Below are 21,429 nucleotides of genomic sequence, written 5' to 3'. Positions count from 1 at the left end.
GCACGGTCACATGACTTCACGTCTCCACCGCTAAGCTAAAGGAGGCTAATGTTGGGCTATAAAGGAACTACAGCACGGTCACATGACTTCACGTCACAACCGCTAAGCTAAAGGCGGCTAATGTTGGGCATGGTGACGTCTAGTCGTTTCATTTAGACACTTTTAATTCACCGGTGGCGTATTTACTAGAGTATTGTATGTCATAACAAAAGCATATTCAGAACACCATTGACTTCCAGACCAGGGGACAGGAAGTGATGAAATACTGACTCATAGCAGGGTTTTAGGACTTATTCCTGAAGCTGTCTACAACAGCCAAGTATTCATGAAGCCCAAATGTTTCAGGATGTTACCTTATTTAAAATATGATAGATTGTATTGTTTTCTGTTCCTGTGACGTCTTGTCTGTTTGCGCATGCCGGCTAATGCTAACTGAGGCTAACAGTCCTAACAGTACGAAGGTAGACAGAGCACAGACTAATAACAGGACTAATACTAATGTGAATTACTGCTCAACCAAATCCAATCACATAATGGATTTTAAAACGTATTCATCCACGATTCACTGATTTATTGACATCAAGGCAAATTCCAGGAAGGTAAAGGTTCCCATCCCACGATTACATCCTCTCTCTCATCCTTCACCAAACCAGAGAAGCAAATCAGCTGATTTCTTTCTCTTGTTTCCACGTCTCTTACCACGATTAGTCTCTGATGTGGGGAAGAGACAGACATAATCAACATAACTGTGTATGTTTGGCATGGCACTCTGCATATGGCTCATATCATCCAATCATGGCCAGATTTGGGGCGTAAATTCGTAGAAATACTTCAGTAAATTCACCAGAAACAAAAATGTGTTTTCTGGTTGAAAAAAATCCAATCAAACCCCAACTCTGGTCTGCATGCACCATCAGCTCATTGTGTGTGGTTGCATGTGAATGAAGCGTGAAAGCGATCAAAGCCCCCCCCACCCCCTCAGCTTGCTGATCTGACTCCCCCTCGCTCAAATACTCTCTTCTGTCCTTCCTCTCTGCTTGCCTACGCTGGCGGCCACAAGGTCGTAATATTTTTCAAGGTATGTATGGAAACATTTTCAAAACGAGCTCCTCGTCATGTGGGATATATTCTGCGTGCTAACTGTTTAGGCCGACGCTTTCAGACCCCCCCCCCCCCCCCCCCCTCGCTGCAGGCTGGATCACTATAGAGTGGTGCTGGGATGTTTCCCTGATTCCCTCCACAAAAATCCAATGGGTTTTTTCCATTGGATTATTGCAGAGAATAAACTCTGTTCAGCAGGATGCAATGATGGAATACGTTTTAGGGTTAGGGCTCATTTTCTCTAACCAGTGTAGCATTTTAGCATGGCAAAATTAGCTAGCTAGCCTACCAGCTGTCTAGCTACATTGCTATTTCTATAATACTTTATCTCCCTGGCTCTCTCCATCCAAAAATCCAATGGTGAAATCCCATTGGCTTTTTGGATTGGATTACTGCAAATCGGCATCACGTCACCACCGCTAAGCTAAAGGTGGCTAATGTTGGGCTATAAAGGAACTACAGCACGGTCACATGACTTCACGTCACCACCGCTAAGCTAAAGGCGGCTAATGTTGGGCTATAAAGGAACTACAGCACGGTCACATGACTTCACGTCACCACCGCTAAGCTAAAGGCGGCTAATGTTGGGCTATAAAGGAACTACAGCACGGTCACATGACTTCACGTCACCACCGCTAAGCTAAAGGCGGCTAATGTTGGGCTATAAAGGAACTACAGCACGGTCACATGACTTCACGTCACCACCGCTAAGCTAAAGGAGGCTAATGTTGGGCTATAAAGGAACTACAGCACGGTCACATGACTTCACGTCACCACCGCTAAGCTAAAGGCGGCTAACGTTGGGCTATATAGGAACTACAGCACGGTCACATTACTTCACGTCTCGACATGTTAGCTAAAGGAGGCTAATGTTGGGCGGGATGACGTTCAGTCGTCTCATGAAGACACTTGATAGCAACCTCAGTTTTTAAATTCACCAGTTGGGTATTTACTGACGTATTTTATGTTCACCTCATAAAGTAGACATGGAAATTACTTAAAGGTAAAGGTTTGACATTTGTTTTGAGTGAAAGGCTCCTTAAAGGCTCTTGGCAGACGGGTCCTGCTCTGATTCACCTCTGTCAGACCGGACCACGGGGAGCAGGGGATCCGGGCACAGAGCCAACACTGCAGTGATTCAGTTCTGTCGACACCTACTGTCTGCAGGCTGCGAAGAGGAAAATACAACCAGTTCCTCGGTCTTCTCCGAAGCTGGAGAGTCTTTAGGATGAAACGGAGGAAAACACATCAGCACTTTTTAAGTTATTGTATAAAGAGATGTCCGGGTCATTTCCCTCCGTTAGAAAAACAGCTTGTCTTATTTGACATGTGATGGATGAGGTATATATCTATCAACAGGTTAAACTTATATAGCGCCTTTCATGGTACCCAAGGTGGCTTTACAAATAGGGAGGGGAAAAGGGGAGTGGGGGTTAGGGATCAAAGGACTTAGTGCAGAGAAATGTTTTGAGGTGCTTTTTGAACATGGGCAGGGATTGGGCAGAGCGGACGTGGAGTGGTAGACTGTTCCAGAGTGTGGGAGCATTGGCAGAGAAGGCCCTGTCCCCAAAAGTTTGCAATCTGGTGCGGGGAGTGGCCAGCAGGTCCTTGTCAGAGGACCGCAGGGAACGTGACTGAGTGTAAGGGTGGAGGAGATCTGTGAGGTGTTGTGGTGAGAGTCCATGGAGAGATTTGTAGGTGAGCAGGAGGATCTTGTAGGGGATGCGTGACTTGACTGGCAACCAGTGGAGCTGTTGGAGGATGGGAGTGATATGCTGCCAGGGCTTTGTGTGGGTTAGAACCCTGGCAGCTGAGTTACTGCTGACATAGGTATTGAAAGCTGCTTCACACTGACATCTGGATGGGCATTTTTCCCAATATATTTTGTAAGACTTGAGTGCTGGTATGCATCTTAGATCGTGAATGGATTTTGTGGAGATGGGATCCGTCTAAACGTTGGATGGTTGCTGGGTTTTTTGGTTTGGATCTGATTGTGGAATTACACCCATGACACAGATTTCTCTCCAAATGAAGACGCCTGATATCTGAGCTGCAGCAGATTTATGGATTAACAGCACAGTCAGTTAAAGGGAGGTTGGATCCATCTGATCACATGCCTCATACACTGTAAAACACTGGCTCAATTTGGTGGGAATTATTTGCATGTATTTTTTAATTGGTTCAAAATGTGGATGTGAATTTTTACCCTTCTAGCTTCTCATGTTTATAAATCAGAAATATTTCAAGATATTTTGAAGTCACAGTTTTAACTTACATGTTTATATAAGTTTATACTTTTTATCTTTTGGTTTTCAGACTTCTTATGTTTGTTTAAATCATTGATAACTATCTATTTATTATTGCAGTTTTTACTTTAACGTCTCACAATTATTTGTGTTCTATCTTCATTTAAGTGGATATTTTATTGTACAATTCTTTAACTTTGTATGTTTTTTATTCACATTTTCTATTTGATTTTACACAATAAAAAATACAGCATGAGGCGCCAACGTCACTTCCTGTCTAAAATAAGCCCCGCCCACTTTCCGGTGTAAATCCTGCATTAGTGTCTTCACGTCTTAAAGCTGCTGAGTCATATATCGCACCTCCAACAACAAATAGATCCAGAGCTCCGGTTCCTTTACTTCCTCTCCAGAAAAAAGGAGAGTAAAAGAAAGGATCAGAAATCTCAGTCTCAGTGTCAGCCTGCTGCCTGCCACTCGTCCCCCGCAGACCCACCGGACATCCATCCCCTCTTTATTCTCCGTAAGCTGTCTCTGCCATCTGACCAGACATCTGACCCCATCTCCATATCTCTGGACTCACTAAAGCCTTTCTGACCATCAGAAGTCGGCTGTTTTGTTTTTCAATGGAGGAAGTTCCCGGAACATTTGATGTGCTTTATGAAACAGTTGAAGATGCAACAGGAGGAGCAGCTGTGATGTTTACCTGGAACAGAGACTGCACGACTCTGTGGCAGGATAACCTCTGCAGCTTCTGAAGGCCTTCATAAATAAATCATCTGGATAAAACAGAGTCGGTCTGATTCACCGTGCAGTTTCCATGGCGACAGAGATGTGCATGGTGTGTCTTTGTGACAAACCTGCTGACGGTGTGTTTGTGTGTCGTACCAATGCATGGCACTTGTCCTTATCCTTAAACGTATCTTATCTTTACTTTTACACGTTTCAAAAATCCCTCATAGGATCTTTTTTTCTGTCTCTAAACTTCTAGAGGTTCTGCTTTTCCTTGAGCTTCTTGCTGCTTCTGTCTTTTTCCAATGTTGGATTTGCATTGGATTACTCACGTGGTTTACCATTGCAAAACTGTGCAAATTTGAGCAACCTCGAGTATCTTCTTTCCTGCCACTTAATACTTCATCTCCACCACACATTCATGAGGTTTTTAATTTGTCTTACAACCTTTACCTGGAATTTCTGCCCTTTGTTAAACGTGCAGCTTTGTTTCGTTGGCGTTCATCTAACACCTGAGAAAGCAACGATAACGAAGGCCAAACAATCGACAGACAAGAATCCAGTTCAGCGTGACGCGCTGCAGAGACTTCACTGAACTCATTTCAGTTCCTGAGGAAACATCTTTAACAGAGTTTGCAGCCAAAGTTTTTCTAGAGCAAAAACTCTATCTAGATATTAATACTGTCAACTGGATGTGTGTCTTTAAAGAGTCCTCTCCTGCTGATGTTCAGGTGTATATCAGTATGTAGAGTCTCTACTTTAAAGAGTCCTCTCCTGCTGATGTTCAGGTGTATATCAGTATGTAGGTCTCTACTTTAAAGAGTCCTCTCCTGCTGATGTTCAGGTGTATATCAGTATGTAGTCTCTACTTTAAAGAGTCCTCTCCTGCTGATGTTCAGGTGTATTTCAGTATGTAGAGTCTCTACTTTAAAGAGTCCTCTCCTGCTGATGTTCAGGTGTATATCAGTATGTAGTGTCTCTACTTTAAAGAGTCCTCTCCTGCTGATGTTCAGGTGTATATCAGTATGTAGTGTCTCTACTTTAAAGAGTCCTCTCCTGCTGATGTTCAGGTGTATTTCAGTATGTAGAGTCTCTACTTTAAAGAGTCCTCTCCTGCTGATGTTCAGGTGTATATCAGTATGTAGTGTCTCTACTTTAAAGAGTCCTCTCCTGCTGATGTTCAGGTGAATATCAGTATGTAGAGTCTCTACTTTAAAGAGTCCTCTCCTGCTGATGTTCAGGTGTATATCAGTATGTAGAGTCTCTACTTTAAAGAGTCCTCTCCTGCTGATGTTCAGGTGTATTTCAGTATGTAGTGTCTCTACTTTAAAGAGTCCTCTCCTGCTGATGTTCAGGTGTATATCAGTATGTAGTGTCTCTACTTTAAAGAGTCCTCTCCTGCTGATGTTCAGGTGTATATCAGTATGTAGAGTCTCTACTTTAAAGAGTCCTCTCCTGCTGATGTTCAGGTGTATATCAGTATGTAGTGCCTCTACTTTAAAGAGTCCTCTCCTGCTGATGTTCAGGTGTATATCAGTATGTAGAGTCTCTACTTTAAAGAGTCCTCTCCTGCTGATGTTCAGGTGTATATCAGTATGTAGAGTCTCTACTTTAAAGAGTCCTCTCCTGCTGATGTTCAGGTGTATATCAGTATGTAGTGTCTCTACTTTAAAGAGTCCTCTCCTGCTGATGTTCAGGTGTATATCAGTATGTAGCGTCTCTACTTTAAAGAGTCCTCTCCTGCTGATGTTCAGCTGTATATCAGTATGTAGTGTCTCTACTTTAAAGAGTCCTCTCCTGCTGATGTTCAGGTGTATATCAGTATGTAGAGTCTCTACTTTAAAGAGTCCTCTCCTGCTGATGTTCAGGTGTATATCAGTATGTAGAGTCTCTACTTTAAAGAGTCCTCTCCTGCTGATGTTCAGGTGTATATCAGTATGTAGTGTCTCTACTTTAAAGAGTCCTCTCCTGCTGATGTTCAGGTGTATATCAGTATGTAGTGTCTCTACTTTAAAGAGTCCTCTCCTGCTGATGTTCAGGTGTATATCAGTATGTAGTGTCTCTACTTTAAAGAGTCCTCTCCTGCTGATGTTCAGGTGTATATCAGTATGTAGTGTCTCTACTTTAAAGAGTCCTCTCCTGCTGATGTTCAGGTGTATATCAGTATGTAGAGTCTCTACTTTAAAGAGTCCTCTCCTGCTGATGTTCAGGTGTATATCAGTATGTAGTGTCTCTACTTTAAAGAGTCCTCTCCTGCTGATGTTCAGGTGTATATCAGTATGTAGTGTCTCTACTTTAAAGAGTCCTCTCCTGCTGATGTTCAGGTGTATTTCAGTATGTAGAGTCTTTTTTATTTTTCTGTCTGTGCAGCAGCTCCTCTTTTCACCCTCTCTCTGAAACCAGAGCCGAGTCTGCTCTGATTGGGTAGCTTGCCAGCTCTGTTATGATTGGTCAACCGCTTAGCGATGTCCCTCCCCTTAGCCTATCACGTACAATGTGTTGGAGCGCTAGTGTTCCATAGTGATGTCACTACGTTCCAGAAGTAAACAAATAATACGTTTTACTGAGGATAAAACCAGATCATAACTGGGGATCTTTCTGCTACGTGTTCAGCAGCTTTGGTTTGTTTCTGTTTAAACAGTTCCTCCTCTTCCTCCTCTTCCTCTGTGCAGACGATGCAGGCGGCTCGCTGCCCGACAGACGAGCTGTCCCTGACTAACTGTGCTGTGGTGAGCGAGAAGGATCTGCAGTCCGGACAGTGAGTACATGATCGCTGAGTCATCAATAACTAACTGTCAACACACACACACACACACACACACACACACACACACACACACACACACACACACACACACACACACACACACACACACACACACACACACACACACACACACACACACACACACACAGTCAGGCATCCGGTCTGTACTTCAAGGCTGGGTAATCTATGATCAGGCGGTACCAAACGTCTGTTCTGTTGATCCAGAAATGCTGCAGCAGCGTATTGATAAGAAGGCGGAACAGGGTCTTATGACTCCTGTAGCGGCTGCTCTGCACTGGTTTCCATATCAGATACAGAAAATCATTCGAGTTGTCTAGTTTCTGTTTGATACGGGAGCATGCATTTGAGGGTAAAGCTGCAGGAACCAAAGTACAAAGCTAGGAGGAGGTGGATATAGGAGTTTAAAAAGTACAACTAGACACAAGGAGGAAATAAAACACAAACCCATAATCCTGACAGACCCTTCCTAGTCAGAACCAGAAGTACTTTATCAGGCGGGGATACATTTACAGTGTTACAGTAGTAGTAGTAGTAGAGAGTAGCTAACATACTGATGTAGAGAGAAAGCACACATTAGTGATAGAATACAGATAAAGACCAATAAGAACACCATCATGGCTAAAAATAGAAGCAGCAACTACAAAAGAAGTCAGAAACATTTCAAGGTGTTTTAAAGCCTCTAAACTGCCGGTGTGTCCTGACCTTGGTGACGCATCAACACCAGTAATCCTGATGAGCCTCGTGTGTGTAATGAAAGAACTCGTATCCTAGCAACCGACGTAGATCGACCAGTCGCAGCTCTTCGATAATGTCCCGGTGGAATTGGCTTATGAAATATTTTTCCCGTTGGTGTTTATTACTTTGCTTGATTAGAGCGGCAATAACCAGGGTTTTAATCACCAATAAATGATATGATGGTGTGATGTGAGAGGAGTTCATTCACTGCAGACAAAGCTTTCAGACGGTGCAGCTTTTACATCTTATTACTGATAGCAATTACCTGATGTGTGTATTGTTATACACTGTTTTAGGGTGAAGTACAATGTGCACATTTGTTATTTAAATGTGTCTCTTTATATTTATTTAATTATATATATTTTATTTTTATGACACTTTTTATTTAGATATCTTCATTTCATTTAATATTTCTGTTATATTTATAGATTTATTTTGTAGTACCATGTCCTCATTTGTTCTTCAGAGTTCTCTGTTTTTATTTAATTGTGTTTTTTATCACATTTTGTATCGCATGTTGTAATGTTTCTATATCGTTCTACCTTCACGTTATTTTATGAAATATTTATTGATTTATTGATTTACCTACGGGGTGAGGTATATTTGAAAGATGCTGAAATGCATTTGTGGAAGACAGCCTGAAAATTAAAGCATGAGGTTCAGGTAAGTTATAGAGCCATAGGAACATATTTAGTTCTTAGAACCACGGTCCAACTGAGCGGGACTGAGCTTGGGAACCAGAGGGTCGACGGTTCCAGTCTGGACTGGATCGGAGTGGATTCCCCCGAGAGGAATTGATAAGTAATATGTCTTCTCCCTCTTTCTCTTCCCCCTCCTCCTCCCCCTCCTCCTCTCCCTGCAGACATGTGACTGTGAAGACGACCCCCAACCACAAGTTTGTGTTCACAGTGAAGACCCACCACACTGTGGCCCCCGGGAGCATCGCCTTCAGCCTGCCGCAGGTACACACACACACACACACACACACACACACACACACACACACACACACACACACACACACACACACACACACACACACACACACACACACACACACACACTGGTGATGGCTCGTCGTTGAATCCTCTCTTCTTCTTCTCTCCTGTAGAGGAAGTGGGCCGGACTCTCCATCGGTCAGGAGGTGGAAGGTAAAACTGCTCGCTCCTCTAACACGAGCTAATGTGTGCTAATGCTCTGAGATGCTATTTGCATGTATCTGACATGTTCCCCCTCCCTCCCCCACCCACCCTCAGTGGCCGGCTACAACTTCGATAAGTCCAAGCAGTGCATCGGCGCCATGACCATCGAGATCGACTTCCTGCAGAAGAAGAGCACCGACTCCTCCCCCTACGACTCGGACAAGATGGCAGCCGAGTTCATCCAGCAGTTCAACAACCAGAGCTTCTCCGTCACCCAGCAGGTGGGGGGGGGGGTACTACATCTGAGTACTTCTACTTTTACTCAAGATCTGAGTACTTCTACTTTTACTCAAGATCTGAGTACTTCTACTTTTACTCCAGATCTGAGCTCTTCTACTTTACTCAAGATCTGAGTACTTCTACTTTACTCAAGATCTGAGTACTCCTACTTTACTCAAGATCTGAGTACTTCTACTTTTACTCAAGATCTGAGTACTTCTACTTTTACTCAAGTACAAGACCTGAGTAAAATTAGAAGTACTCATATCTTGTACTTGTAGAAAAAGTAGAAGTACTCAGATCCCAGTTGTCTGATGCTCTCTACTCCCCCTTGTCTCCCCCCTGTCTCCCCCTGTCTCCCCATCTCTCAGCTCGTGTTCAGCTTCTGCGACAAGCTGTTTGGTTTGATGGTGAAAGACATCGAGGCGATGGACGCCAGCATCCTGCGAGGAGAGCCGGCGTCCGGGAAGAAGCAGAAGGTACCTGATCTACACCAGTGTCACCAGTATCACCAGTGTCAGCACTCACAAGGCCAGTCCTCTTCCTGTCGTCAGTCTGATCGTGTTTCTGTCTCCTGCACAGATCGACTGCGGGCTGATGGTGGGAAACAGCCAGGTGATCTTTGAGAAGGCCGAGAGCTCCTCCCTCACACTTGTCGGTACGTCTTCCCCAAACCTTTTTTTAACAGCCAAACATCACATCTTATACATCTGTAAATGACACCCTCTGTCCGTAGACCCTCCCAGTAACTCCCAAAGACACCCCACAAATAAAAGGGGAAATGGTAGAGACAGTAAGGAGGATCCCTCTCCCGGGAAGGACAGTAAATTCACTGCAGACAAAGCCTGTTGGACGGTGCAGTACAGCATTTATGTCTTATTAATGATGTGTATTGTTATATATTTGTTTTATGGTGTAGTGCAATGTGCACTTTTATTCTATATTATATTTATTATATATTTAAAATATTTGTTATTATTTTAATTTAAATATCTTGTTGTTTGATTAAATATTTATATTATTTTAATATATTTTATTTGGGATAATTCAGCTTTACAATGCATGCCGTGAATACGTTTATCAACTTAGACTCAGCGTCAGCCAATCGGCTTGCTGCTCCATCTCTCTATCCTGGCTCCTGATTGGTTGAATGAGCTCCCCATTGACATCAGGGCAGCAGCTCTGCAGATCTTCCGTCTCAAACTGAAAACCCATCTGTTTCCATTTCATATTGGCAATGAAACTCTTGCAAAAAAGCTCTTTATAGAGTTAGTTTAGAGCTTGAAACTAACCCACCCACTCTTACTATGTTAGGACTGGTTTGAAGTGAATATATCTGACCTTTCCTTGATGTTCAGAGTTCATATCTCTATGTTTTGTTATTGTAAGTATGCAAAATGTAATGTAACTTAATAAAGAGATGGACAATCCAAATGACAGAACCAAGAGGGTGTTAAAAAGCTTTCTAGGTGCTGCAAAATAAAGAACAACATGGGAGTTACGTGCATTATTTTGCACGTTAAGAAGCTGAGATATACTCTTTAAATGCTGTGCAACCATCATGGCGCTTCATGCTTTATAACTTCCTCCACAGGGGGGCAGTAACACCTCACAGTCTTCTCTCACAGAGGCATCACCTGCTGCTCTGAGGGAAGAACGGACCAAGCAGAGCTTCCAAAAATCAGCCTGGGTTGGTTTAAAGCTATTTAATACGTGTGTGTGTGTGTGTGTGTGTGTGTGTGTGTGTGTGTGTGTGTGTGTGTGTGTGTGTGTGTGTGTGTGTGTGTGTGTGTGTGTGTGTGTGTGTGTGTGTGTGTGTGTGTGTGTGTGTGTGTGTGTGTGTGTGTGTGTGTGTATAGGGAAGGCGAAGACTAAGGAGCAGCGTCAGACGATCATCAATCCCGAGTGGAACTTCGAAAAGATGGGGATCGGAGGTCTGGACAGAGAGTTCTCCGACATCTTCCGCCGAGCCTTCGCCTCCCGAGTCTTCCCCCCGGACATCGTGGAGCAGATGGGTGAGCACTCAGTCACACTCCCACTGGTCAAGGGACCAAACCCTTGGTTTAATGGTTAAAGTCTGGGGTCCTCACACCCATCCTTTCCGCTTCCTCTCCCTCTTTCTAACATATTTCTCGGTCCTTGTTTCCAGGCTGTAAGCACGTGAAGGGCATCATGCTGTTCGGGCCCCCCGGTTGCGGTAAGACTCTGATGGCTCGGCAGATCGGGAAGATGCTGAACGCCCGAGAGCCCAAGGTGGTGAACGGCCCCGAGATCCTCAACAAGTACGTGGGCGAGTCGGAGGCCAACATCCGGAAGCTGTTCGCCGACGCCGAGGAGGAGCAAAAGAGGGTGAGACACTGCCAGGACTTTAACACGTGCTGAATATAAAGAAGCAATTACACCTATAACTCAAGAGGAGGGGCGAGGGGTCGGAGGGTTAGGGGCTGAAGGCAGGAGTGAAGAGGGGAGCTTTGAGGCTTTCTGAATGACCTGAGAGTGGTCCCAGAGGTAGTCTAAGCAAGAAGTAATCAAAAATATGCAAAACCTTCAGAGACTTCCAAAACTACGACACGTATCAAGGAAAAACGCAGAAAATATAACGATGCTGAAAATACTAAATGACTTAAAGTGAAAGTCAAGCTCAGAGATCCTGAAAAGTGTATTAAAATTACCGTATTTATTTCCCAGAGCCTAAAGTGACATCTTCAGTATCCTAGTTATTCCCTAGAAAATAAACCAAAATCCTCACATTTTAAAAAGCTAAAACAGAAACGAGTGTGTGTATTCCATCCAAATAGTAGCCAATCACTTCCTGTCAGTAATTGATTACCTGCATAACCTCTCTAACTTGTAGACTGCTGGGTTGTTGGGTATTTCAGCTGATTTAAACGAGCTTTTCTTGTCTTTTTGTGTGAAAAACATCTTAGTTATTGAGAGTAGGGGCTATACTGCCTTCACAATATGTACAGAGGAGTGGGGGATTTATTCTGCACTCAAAAAGAAAGGAAAAGATGGCCTTGCATTTACCAGAGTATTAAAAGAAGTTGTGATGAAGTTTAATTTAAGTTTAAAAGAGCACCTTTGTTCCTAATGGTGTAACTCCCCCCTGTGCAGCTGGGGGCCAACAGCGGGCTGCACATCATCATCTTTGACGAGTTGGACGCCATCTGCAAGCAGAGAGGAACGGGAGCCAGCAGCACGGGCGTGCACGACACCGTGGTCAACCAGCTGCTGTCCAAGATCGACGGCGTGGAGCAGCTCAACAACATCCTGGTCATCGGTCAGTCTCTGCAGGGAGCGCTTTCCCCTCCTGTCCTGAGACTCAACTCACACACTGCTGCACTCACAATATAGGAAGCATAGCTAAGTGCACTCTGGGTGTCCAACTGGCATCTAAAAGAAGCCACCGTTAGTTGTGTTGGGGCGATGGATGAGTCTGCTGCAACTGCTAAGGTAGCTAGCATGCCTGCCTGTGAGGGCACGGCAGCAGTGCATCGTGCAGTATCTGCATTGAGAGTGAAACACCCTTATATCCCAGTCAGTGCTGGCTAATGGCTGCTGAGGAACTGGTCCTAGATTGTAAACCTTGCAGAGTTATTTATTTGAGCACATTTTTACCATTAAATGGCATTAAAATATGGACTGGAAAGCACTGTCAACCCCCCAGTTATGCTCCATATTAGACCCTTTTGTTTGATGCATCTGCACATGAGTCACTGACATCTCCTAAGTAATTTCCCTCAGTGAATATCAGACTGCTGTCTCCCTCTCCTCTGCAGGAATGACCAACAGGCCCGACCTGATCGATGACGCTCTGATGAGACCCGGCAGGTTTGAGGTCAAGATGGAAATCAGTGAGTGATGTGAATCCTGAGGATTGTAAAGCTAGCTAGTGTGATTAAAGATATTGCTGATGTGGCCAAATATCTGTTATGAGCTTCTTGTTTTTTTTGCTGTAAATATGCAAAACATTCCAATCAATTACAGTTACAGTTTTCTAGACACAGGTTTATTTGCACATTTTGACCCTACTTTGAAGCAGCAGATGAAGCAGCATGGAGTTGAATTAAATTAAAAGTGCTGTAGGGAATGTGTGAATATACTGATTAATCGCAAATGTTTATTACCTCCTCTAATCTTCCATTCCTTCACATCACCTCCCTCCTCCTCCTCCTCCTCCTCCAGGTCTGCCCGACGAGAAGGGCCGTGTGCAGATCCTGACAATCCACACCAACAAGATGCGAGGCTTCAACCTGCTCGCCGAGGACGTGGACATCAAGGAGCTCGCCGCCGAGACCAAGAACTACAGCGGCGCCGAGCTGGAGGGGCTGGTCCGAGCCGCGCAGTCCACCGCCATGAACCGACACATCAAGGTCGCTAAATTAAACAGTGAAAATAGCTCTTTTAGTTACATTAGCTACAGAAAATCTCCCAGGCTCTTCCTACAGAGCAACATGCTAAATACTTAAGACATAAAAACAGATAAAGATAGTGCAAGGTAATGCTGCAGAGGACCAGGTGGTGGAAGTAGCAGGATGACATTGATGATAGAGCACACATGCTAGCTGATTAGCGTGATCGCTGATTACATTACCCTACATTACATCTCATCGGCTCCTTATTTCGCTGCAATTTGATCAAAAACAATTCACAGGCACTTTTATACCGTTGACATGCACACAGGAGCAATTTCCTGCTTGGTAGCAACCCCTGGGCCACAGGAGCCAAAGCATAAACAAATGCTAGCAGATTATTGGCACCATAAACACATCAATGCTAGCAGATTAGCATGATAGCATGATGAATTAGCACACATTGATGCATGTGCAATTTATTTTTCCAGGCCACATCCACAGTGGAAGTGGACATGGAGAAGGCCGAGAAGCTGCAGGTCACCAGGAGCGACTTCATGGGATCCCTGAACAACGACATCAAACCAGTACGTACCAGTGGAGCGTGTTTCCCCTGAATTCAGATTAACTGTCTCTAACACTCCCCGGTGTCTCCGTGCAGGCGTTCGGTACGAACCAGGAGGATTACTCCAGCTACATCATGAACGGCATCATCAAGTGGGGAGACCCCGTCACTCACGTCCTGGATGACGGGGAGCTGCTGGTGAACCAGACCAAGAACAGCGACCGCACGCCACTGGTGGCCGTGCTGCTGGAGGGTAAGACCCCTGAAGGGTAGTCCCGCTAACGCTGCTCGCAACCCCTCTGATGTACAGCCGGTGCAGATACAAGGAGAAATAATGGAATCATGAAGTAGATTAGTACCAGTCTTTTTGCACAGGAGTTTATTAACAATAAGAATAAGAAGAAGAAGAAGAAGAAGAAGAAGAAGAAGAAGAAGAAGAAGAAGAAGAAGAATTACTTTATTTATTTATCCCAGACGGGACATTTTTGCAATAACCCTTTAAGACCCATAATAATACATACAGCACGTGCAGCTCAAAGTGCTTTACAGAAACGGCTCACATCACAAGTTAAACAAAGAAATGGCCTCAGATCAGATGTGGAGACACTTTCAGACATGCAGGAAAGGAAAATCAATGCCAACATCTAAAACCCATAACTAAAAGCTCACGTGTCAATAAAAAGTAAAACGATGAAAATAATAAAACCTTCATAATTATCATAAAGACTAAACATATTAAAATACATTTTGCTGTTAAAACTGTTGAATAAATAATAAAAAGACTAATAAAATAAATACATAAAACTAATTATAAAGACTAAAAGACCGTTTAGTGTCGCGAATCAAAAGCTAATTCTTTAAAAATGTTATTTTTTTAAGTCTTGAGCACAGACGTGAGCCTCCTATAGTCCGGCCAAAATAAACGACATAAAGCACTTTAAATGTCCAGCTGCAGGAGGCTCGTGCTGCTGGTTCTGTTAAACGTTGTTTTTCTGCACATTTCTCGGCATGTTGAGTGCAAAACAAGACCCTCAATAACCGTAATTATAGTAAATAGCACAGGTGGGAATAAACCAATTTAGATAAAACGCATCAGAAAAAAACACTCCAAACCCCCGCTGAGTAAACACAGAGTAAATTGTACCCCCCACCCCTCTTCTCAGGCCCCCCCCACAGTGGGAAGACGGCACTGGCGGCTCAGATTGCAGAGGACTCGGAATTCCCCTTCATTAAGATCTGTTCTCCAGACAAGATGATTGGACACTCAGAGATCTCCAAGTGCCAGGCAATCAAAAAGGTGAGCACGCTAACGTTAGCGTTCACAACAAAGACACGCCTCTTAAGATACAACAGACATTCACAGTTTGAGTTATACGGTCACTCAGGCGTCTTGTTCGTGGGCTAATCAGAATGTAGTGAAGTTGTTTCCACACACATTCAACAAGGAATATAGAACAGTAGTCTGTCGCTGTGGGAGCTGCAGTCTATCGGACATTTTGTTAGAGTTCAGTTCACAACATTAGCTACCTGTCTGGATGACTCATTAAACCTGTAGTCACTAACTCCAGAGACCAACCACCTGTCTCTCTTAATTCAGAAGGATGGAGGTCAATATTTGCTTTAATTGAGTAAAATATCACTCCTCTGCCTCTGTGAGGGAGGCATTTATATTTTGAGCATAGTTTATTAATTTCAGATGCTAAGCTGCTGACAGATAACTGGGGGAAGCTAACAGATGCATCTTTCAAGACACCCAGGGACATCTTAGAATGGAAAAAAGAAACACATTTAAGCAACAGAAGTGTTGCTGATTCCTTGACATTTTCACAAACTCTCTAAGACTCTCTTAACCTTTCTCCATTTCTTCCTCCTTCTTTCAGGTGTTTGACGACGCCTACAAGTCCCAGCTCAGCTGTGTGGTGGTGGACGACATCGAGCGTCTGCTGGACTACGTTCCCATCGGGCCTCGCTTCTCCAACCTGGTGCTGCAGGCTCTGCTGGTGCTGCTGAAGAAAGCCCCGCCAAAGGTCAGACCTCCTCTGGAGTCTGTTTTAATACGGGAACGAGTACAGAGAGACATTGACAGTCGAAGAAGCGAATTACTTTAGTTTAGCATAAAGACTTGAAGCCCTGATTGTAGCCACATTAGCTGTCTTCATGCTAAGCTAAGCTAGCTGCTGTCTTTAGCTGTGTGTTTTGTAATAAACCTCTTCTATACCTTATTTGTTATTTATATTCAGTTTCATTTTTCACCATGCTCATTTTTTACTGCATCAACAAATAATGCAATGTAGTCGTAATCATATCTCTGTAATTGATATTCTTTCATTAGAAAAACCATTAGATATTTGCTAATCACAGAATTGCTTTCCGTGACCCCAATAAATATCCTGTTCCTCGGGTTGAAGCTCTATTACAGGAGCCTGCGTATGGACAATTCATTTCCACTCATCCCGGAAATTAATTGACCGTAGGATTAGTCACGTGGTGTCATTAACGGAAGGACAAAAGCTAAATGAATTCTTCCTACAGGGGAGGAAGCTGCTGATCATCGGCACCACCAGCAGGAAGGACGTCCTGCAGGAGATGGAGATGCTGGACGCCTTCAGCACCACCATCCACGTTCCCAACATCTCCACTGGGGAGCAGCTGGTCGACGCATTGGAGGTAATAACACATCATAGCTAGTTAGAATAAGCAAAGCGATGCTAGCAAATTAGCATGAAAGCCCACTTGGGAGCAGCTCATAAATACATTAGAGGTATCACACACACACATGCATGCACACACACACATACACACACACACACACACACACACACACACACACACACACACACACACACACACACACATAGCGGCAAATTGAGTACACATGCTAGCAGATTAGCAAAGCAAAGGAATGCTTGCAGATTAGCATGCTAGCAGTAATTTACTACCCCATCACCAACATCTGTTCAGGCGAGCAGCTAGTTGATGCATTAGCGGTCTCACACACACACACACACACACACACACACACACACACACACACACACACACAGTCACATAATCAGAAGCACTTTAATGTTGTCATCACATGTTTTTGCTCGAAGGTGAAGATGCTCCCCATTGTCCGCTCACACAAAGACACACAGATGAATGAGGTGCATTGAACGTCACTATCCCCCATCCTCAAGAGCTCTCACACACACACACACACACACACACACACACACACACACACAAACACACACACACACACACACACACACACACACACACACACACACACACACACACACACAGCCTTCAAAGACCCGACTCTAAAACACTAAATGTACTGACGATTAAAAGGATGCTTCCCCCCTGAGGTGATGCTTTATTTATGCTACTCCAGTTAGCAGTGTTGAAGGTAACTGGTTGTCTTGTGTTGCAGCTGCTTGGAAGCTTCACGGATAAAGAGCGGGCCAGCATCGCCACGCAGCTCAAAGGGAAGCGGGTCTGGATCGGCATCAAGAAGCTGCTGGTGCTCATCGAGATGTCTCTGCAGGTACTGAAGGTTCAGCAGGGCAGCGACGCAGCTCCTAAAGCTCCATACTTACGCTGCGGTGTGATGTGGAAGATGTTAGTCAGTAGATACACACAGGGAAGTAAAGACAACCAGAAGAACAGACGGAGTCGCATGGTAATTAGGAATGAAGCTGAAAATAACCATATTTGTATTACTGATAAAACCAAGCCTCGTGGAACATATTAGCAGCTAAGCATGCTAGCAGTAATGCAGCAATTTAGCACAACCCTTCACGTCTTTACAGGAGAGCAGCTAGTGGATGCATCTCACACACACACACACACACACACACAATCACAATCAAGCACTTTAATGTAGTCGTTTAATTTATTTGCTTGAAGGTGAAGACGCTCCCCATCGTCCGCTCATACAAAGAACGCATGTAATATTTTGGTGCTTGCTTCTTCTATGGATGTTTGCATGCATGCTTCACTTCACAGTTTCAAAGGGTTTATTGTTGAATGCAAAATAGCTTCAGTGTAGTTTAATCAAAATCTGTGTAGGCTACTACAACAAGGCAACATAATTATACATAAGATATAAACAAACAATCTTGCAAGGCAATATGATGAAATCACACCCAACATAAAACTAATAATGAAAAACAGTATGTTGGACAAAACAGCGCTTCAACACCTGATAGGCTAAGGGGTGGGACATCACTAAGCCGTTGACTAATTACAATAGCTGGCCGGCTAACCAATCAGAGCAGACTGGACTCTGGTTTCAGACAGAGGGTGAAAACAGGTGCTGCAGCACAGGCCGTCCGAGAAAAATAAAGAGCTTTCTGAACATTAAAGCATGGACAGCATGATGAGAGCTGTACTGACTGTTGGAGCACAGCTGCTTGTTCTCTCTACAGTCTACAGCTTGTGTTCTTCTCTCCTTGCTTCCTCTGTAGATGGAAGCCGACTACAGAGTGAGCAAGTTCCTGTCCCTGCTCAGAGACGAGGGGGCGTGAGTACAATTATCTGCTCCTAACACAATCATTTCCATCGCTTCAACCACTATCATTGTTTCAAAACCCTTTCCTTTATTCTAATCTCATACATTCGTTATGTTTCTCCGTGTTTAGAGTGGTGCAGCATGTTGTTTATTCCCGCTCAGCTAAAGGCGGCTAATGTTGGGCTATAAAGGAACTACAGCACGGTCACATGACTTCAGGTCTCCACCGCTAAGCTAAAGGAGGCTAATGTTGGGCTATAAAGGAACTACAGCACGGTCACATGACTTCAGCCTACCACCGCTAAGCTAAAGGAGGCTAATGTTGGGCGTGATGACGTCTAGTCGTCTCATTTAGACACTTGTTAGCAACCGCCTTTTTTAAATCCACCAGTCTTGTATTAACCCTGACGTTATTTCTGGATAACAGCCAAAAACACATTGAAAAGGGACCCAGGTTTGGTAAACTGTTCACCTGTTTCAGGGTTTCTGCACCACTCTATTTCACCTTTTCTCTCCAGGATAAAATGTCTAAAGTGTTAAAAACATCATTGGCAGGATGCTCTTTGAACACTGGATATTTTATTGGATTTATTTTGCAATCACCAGGTTGAATGAAGGCGATCAAATCCGAATTTAAGCGGCTCGCTGTGCACTGGTAAGGTCAACAGCAGAGCAATGGGACTAGTTAGCCTGTAGCCTGTTAGCTAGCTTAAGGACTGTGATTGCATTAGCAGCTCCTGTGGGTCCAGTCTTGGTTCATGGGAAGACATTTACACTCAAGAGTTAGTCATTTTGCAAAATCATACCTCACGCATCCCAAAGACTGAAGCGAGACTGAGTAACTGAAGCTAACTGTTGCTAGCCACTTGAAAGAAATGAACATTCAAATGCTAAGTGTAAAAAAGTGATCCAACTGATTTAGTTGTATCTGTTTCCAGCATTAGCTCACGTTAGCCACCAGATGCTACTGAGACAGAGAAAGCGTGTAGCCTTCCAATAAAACTGTGTGGAAACTAACATTAGCACTAGCTCTTTAATTCTTATGCATTCAAATTGTAGTTTGTAGGAATGTGTTCAATAGTCTCGCTTGTCTTTAAGCAGACCCCCCCCCCCCCCCCACCGTCACATGTTTCTTCAAAAACAAAATGTTTGTTTACATGATTTCTACAAATTGCATTTCAGGCTAAAAACCAAAAACACATTCAGACAACCATTGACCTCCTGACCAGGGGGACAGGAAGAGATGAAATGCTGAGTCATGTCAGGGTTTTAGGACTCATTCCCCCACCAAAACCACAGAACTTAACATCTGCTTCTTCCTCCTTCTAGTGACCGCAGCTTCTATGAGTAGAGGAGGGAAGCAACAAGCCGACAAACATGAGGAAGAGTTGAAGAAGAAGAAGAAGAAGAAGAAGAAGAAATCTTCCATCCGTCCACCCAATCTCTGTCTACTTAAACACACACACACCTGGTCAAAGAGCGGAACACACACTCTTTATCTCAGCATGTTTCCCAGCCTTCCTCCTCCGTCTCCTCTCCATCGCCATCAACTTTACTTATCGACATATCGCAGCAAACTTCTGGAAGTCGTACCGTTATCAATCTGTTGCTATAGATGATTGTAAAGAATAAAGTGCTGTATTGTGCATCGTGTGTAGAAAAAACCAACCCAAAAAAACAAAAGTGTGTTTCCAGCTGTAGTGTTTGTTGTTCTCGTTGCTTAGTTATTGTTGGTGTATCCTCACAAACACAAGCGGAGCGGAGCGCACACTTCTGGATATATAATCACGAGTTGAGAGGCTTTTAGTGAACGTGCAGTGGTTGTAAATGTAGACCCTTTATTATGCAGTGTTCATGTTCTGTACATAGTATATATAGACTAAATGCAGTATCAGAATACTTTAAAGGATGGAGTTTATTCCCATCAGCCCGACTCTTCTTCCCTGGAGGTGTTCCTGTAACAGTGACAGTGAGTGTTGGAGTGTCTGTGTCGTGTCTCAGTACAGTTCAGTCGGGCTATCGCGGCGACAGTGTTAATAAAACAAGATGTTCGGCTCTTCAAACATCCACTCAAAGAAACTTTTAGCCGTCCGTCTTGAGAACTCGAGCTTGTGTCCGCTCGTGTGCATGTGTGGGGAACTGCATGTGTGTGTGTGTGCGTGCGCCTGCGTGTGTGTGTGTGTGTGTGTGTGTGTGAGAGAATCCAGGTTTTGACAGTCGGTGTTCATTTGTGGGGTTTTCTCATGTCGTGTCCGGTGCTGATTGTCCAAAAGTTCTTGTTTTTTTGTTCTGACTATTGACGGTGTGTGTGTATGTAAGTGTGTGTGTGTCTGTGTGTGTATGTAAGGGTGTGTGTGTATGTAAGGGTGTGTGAGTGTAAATATATATCAACATGCAGATGTATCATTGCAATAAAAAGCACAGATGCACAGAAAACAGAATCGTCTGCTCTCCTCCTCCTTTTCTTTTTTACAGTTTATTTTGATCTTTTATTTATTCGTCAAAATTATATTTATAAATATTTGAAAAGTCACAAAACTGAAAAAGGTAAGAATTACAGAGTTCTGAAAAGAAAAATGGGAAATTCTTTAAAATTCCGAATTCTAAACAAACATGTATCATTCTCAGGAAAAAGTCTAACCCTTGAAAAAAGTCAGAATTATTAAAAGATTATCAAAAATATAACCTTTTTTTTTTAAAGTCGAAATGTTTAAAAAAAAAAGGTCAGAAAATCTGAATTCCCAAAAAAGGTCTGAAGTAAAAAAAAGTCCAAATTAAAACATTTTTAAAAAAAGTCAAAATTCAAAAGTCTTTATTCTAAAAAAGTCAGAAAACTGAAAAAGTAAAAATCCTCGGGAAAAAAAAAATGAAATTCTTTAAAAGATCAGAATTATAAGGAAGAGTCAGAATTCTAAAAATAAACTCTATAAAAAATATCAATATGATAGCAACATTTTTATATCCATTAAAAAAAAAAAAGTCTCAAATCTGAAA

The 21,429-nt window shown here is 43.4% G+C and overlaps 1 protein-coding gene across 3 annotated transcripts in view; it reads left to right on the top strand.

The window, feature by feature from the left end:
* LOC134878062 (vesicle-fusing ATPase) overlaps positions 1-20,312 on the top strand; it is a 29,837-nt gene extending 9,525 nt beyond the window's left edge. The window contains exons 2-22 of one of the 3 annotated variants that reach the window (XM_063903838.1): positions 1,061-1,078; positions 6,749-6,834; positions 8,462-8,561; positions 8,711-8,750; positions 8,856-9,022; positions 9,392-9,499; positions 9,603-9,678; positions 10,880-11,035; positions 11,170-11,369; positions 12,135-12,300; positions 12,800-12,874; positions 13,206-13,393; positions 13,864-13,959; positions 14,034-14,190; positions 15,101-15,234; positions 15,818-15,964; positions 16,470-16,604; positions 17,356-17,469; positions 18,392-18,447; positions 19,042-19,090; positions 19,765-20,312. In XM_063903838.1, the coding sequence (XP_063759908.1) occupies positions 1,061-1,078; positions 6,749-6,834; positions 8,462-8,561; positions 8,711-8,750; positions 8,856-9,022; positions 9,392-9,499; positions 9,603-9,678; positions 10,880-11,035; positions 11,170-11,369; positions 12,135-12,300; positions 12,800-12,874; positions 13,206-13,393; positions 13,864-13,959; positions 14,034-14,190; positions 15,101-15,234; positions 15,818-15,964; positions 16,470-16,604; positions 17,356-17,469; positions 18,392-18,447; positions 19,042-19,072 (2,250 nt within the window). In that variant the 3' untranslated portion in view covers positions 19,073-19,090; positions 19,765-20,312. The remainder of the gene's footprint in view (positions 1-1,060; positions 1,079-6,748; positions 6,835-8,461; positions 8,562-8,710; positions 8,751-8,855; positions 9,023-9,391; positions 9,500-9,602; positions 9,679-10,879; positions 11,036-11,169; positions 11,370-12,134; positions 12,301-12,799; positions 12,875-13,205; positions 13,394-13,863; positions 13,960-14,033; positions 14,191-15,100; positions 15,235-15,817; positions 15,965-16,469; positions 16,605-17,355; positions 17,470-18,391; positions 18,448-19,041; positions 19,091-19,764) is intronic. The other 2 variants (XM_063903842.1, XM_063903841.1) reach the window with 2 other exon arrangements.
* The last annotated feature ends 1,117 nt before the right edge of the window (positions 20,313-21,429 follow it).

Source organism: Eleginops maclovinus, chromosome 16 (assembly GCF_036324505.1).
Source record: "Eleginops maclovinus isolate JMC-PN-2008 ecotype Puerto Natales chromosome 16, JC_Emac_rtc_rv5, whole genome shotgun sequence".
NCBI lineage: Eukaryota > Metazoa > Chordata > Actinopteri > Perciformes > Eleginopidae > Eleginops > Eleginops maclovinus.
This window is presented reverse-complemented; position numbering and strand designations above follow the sequence as displayed.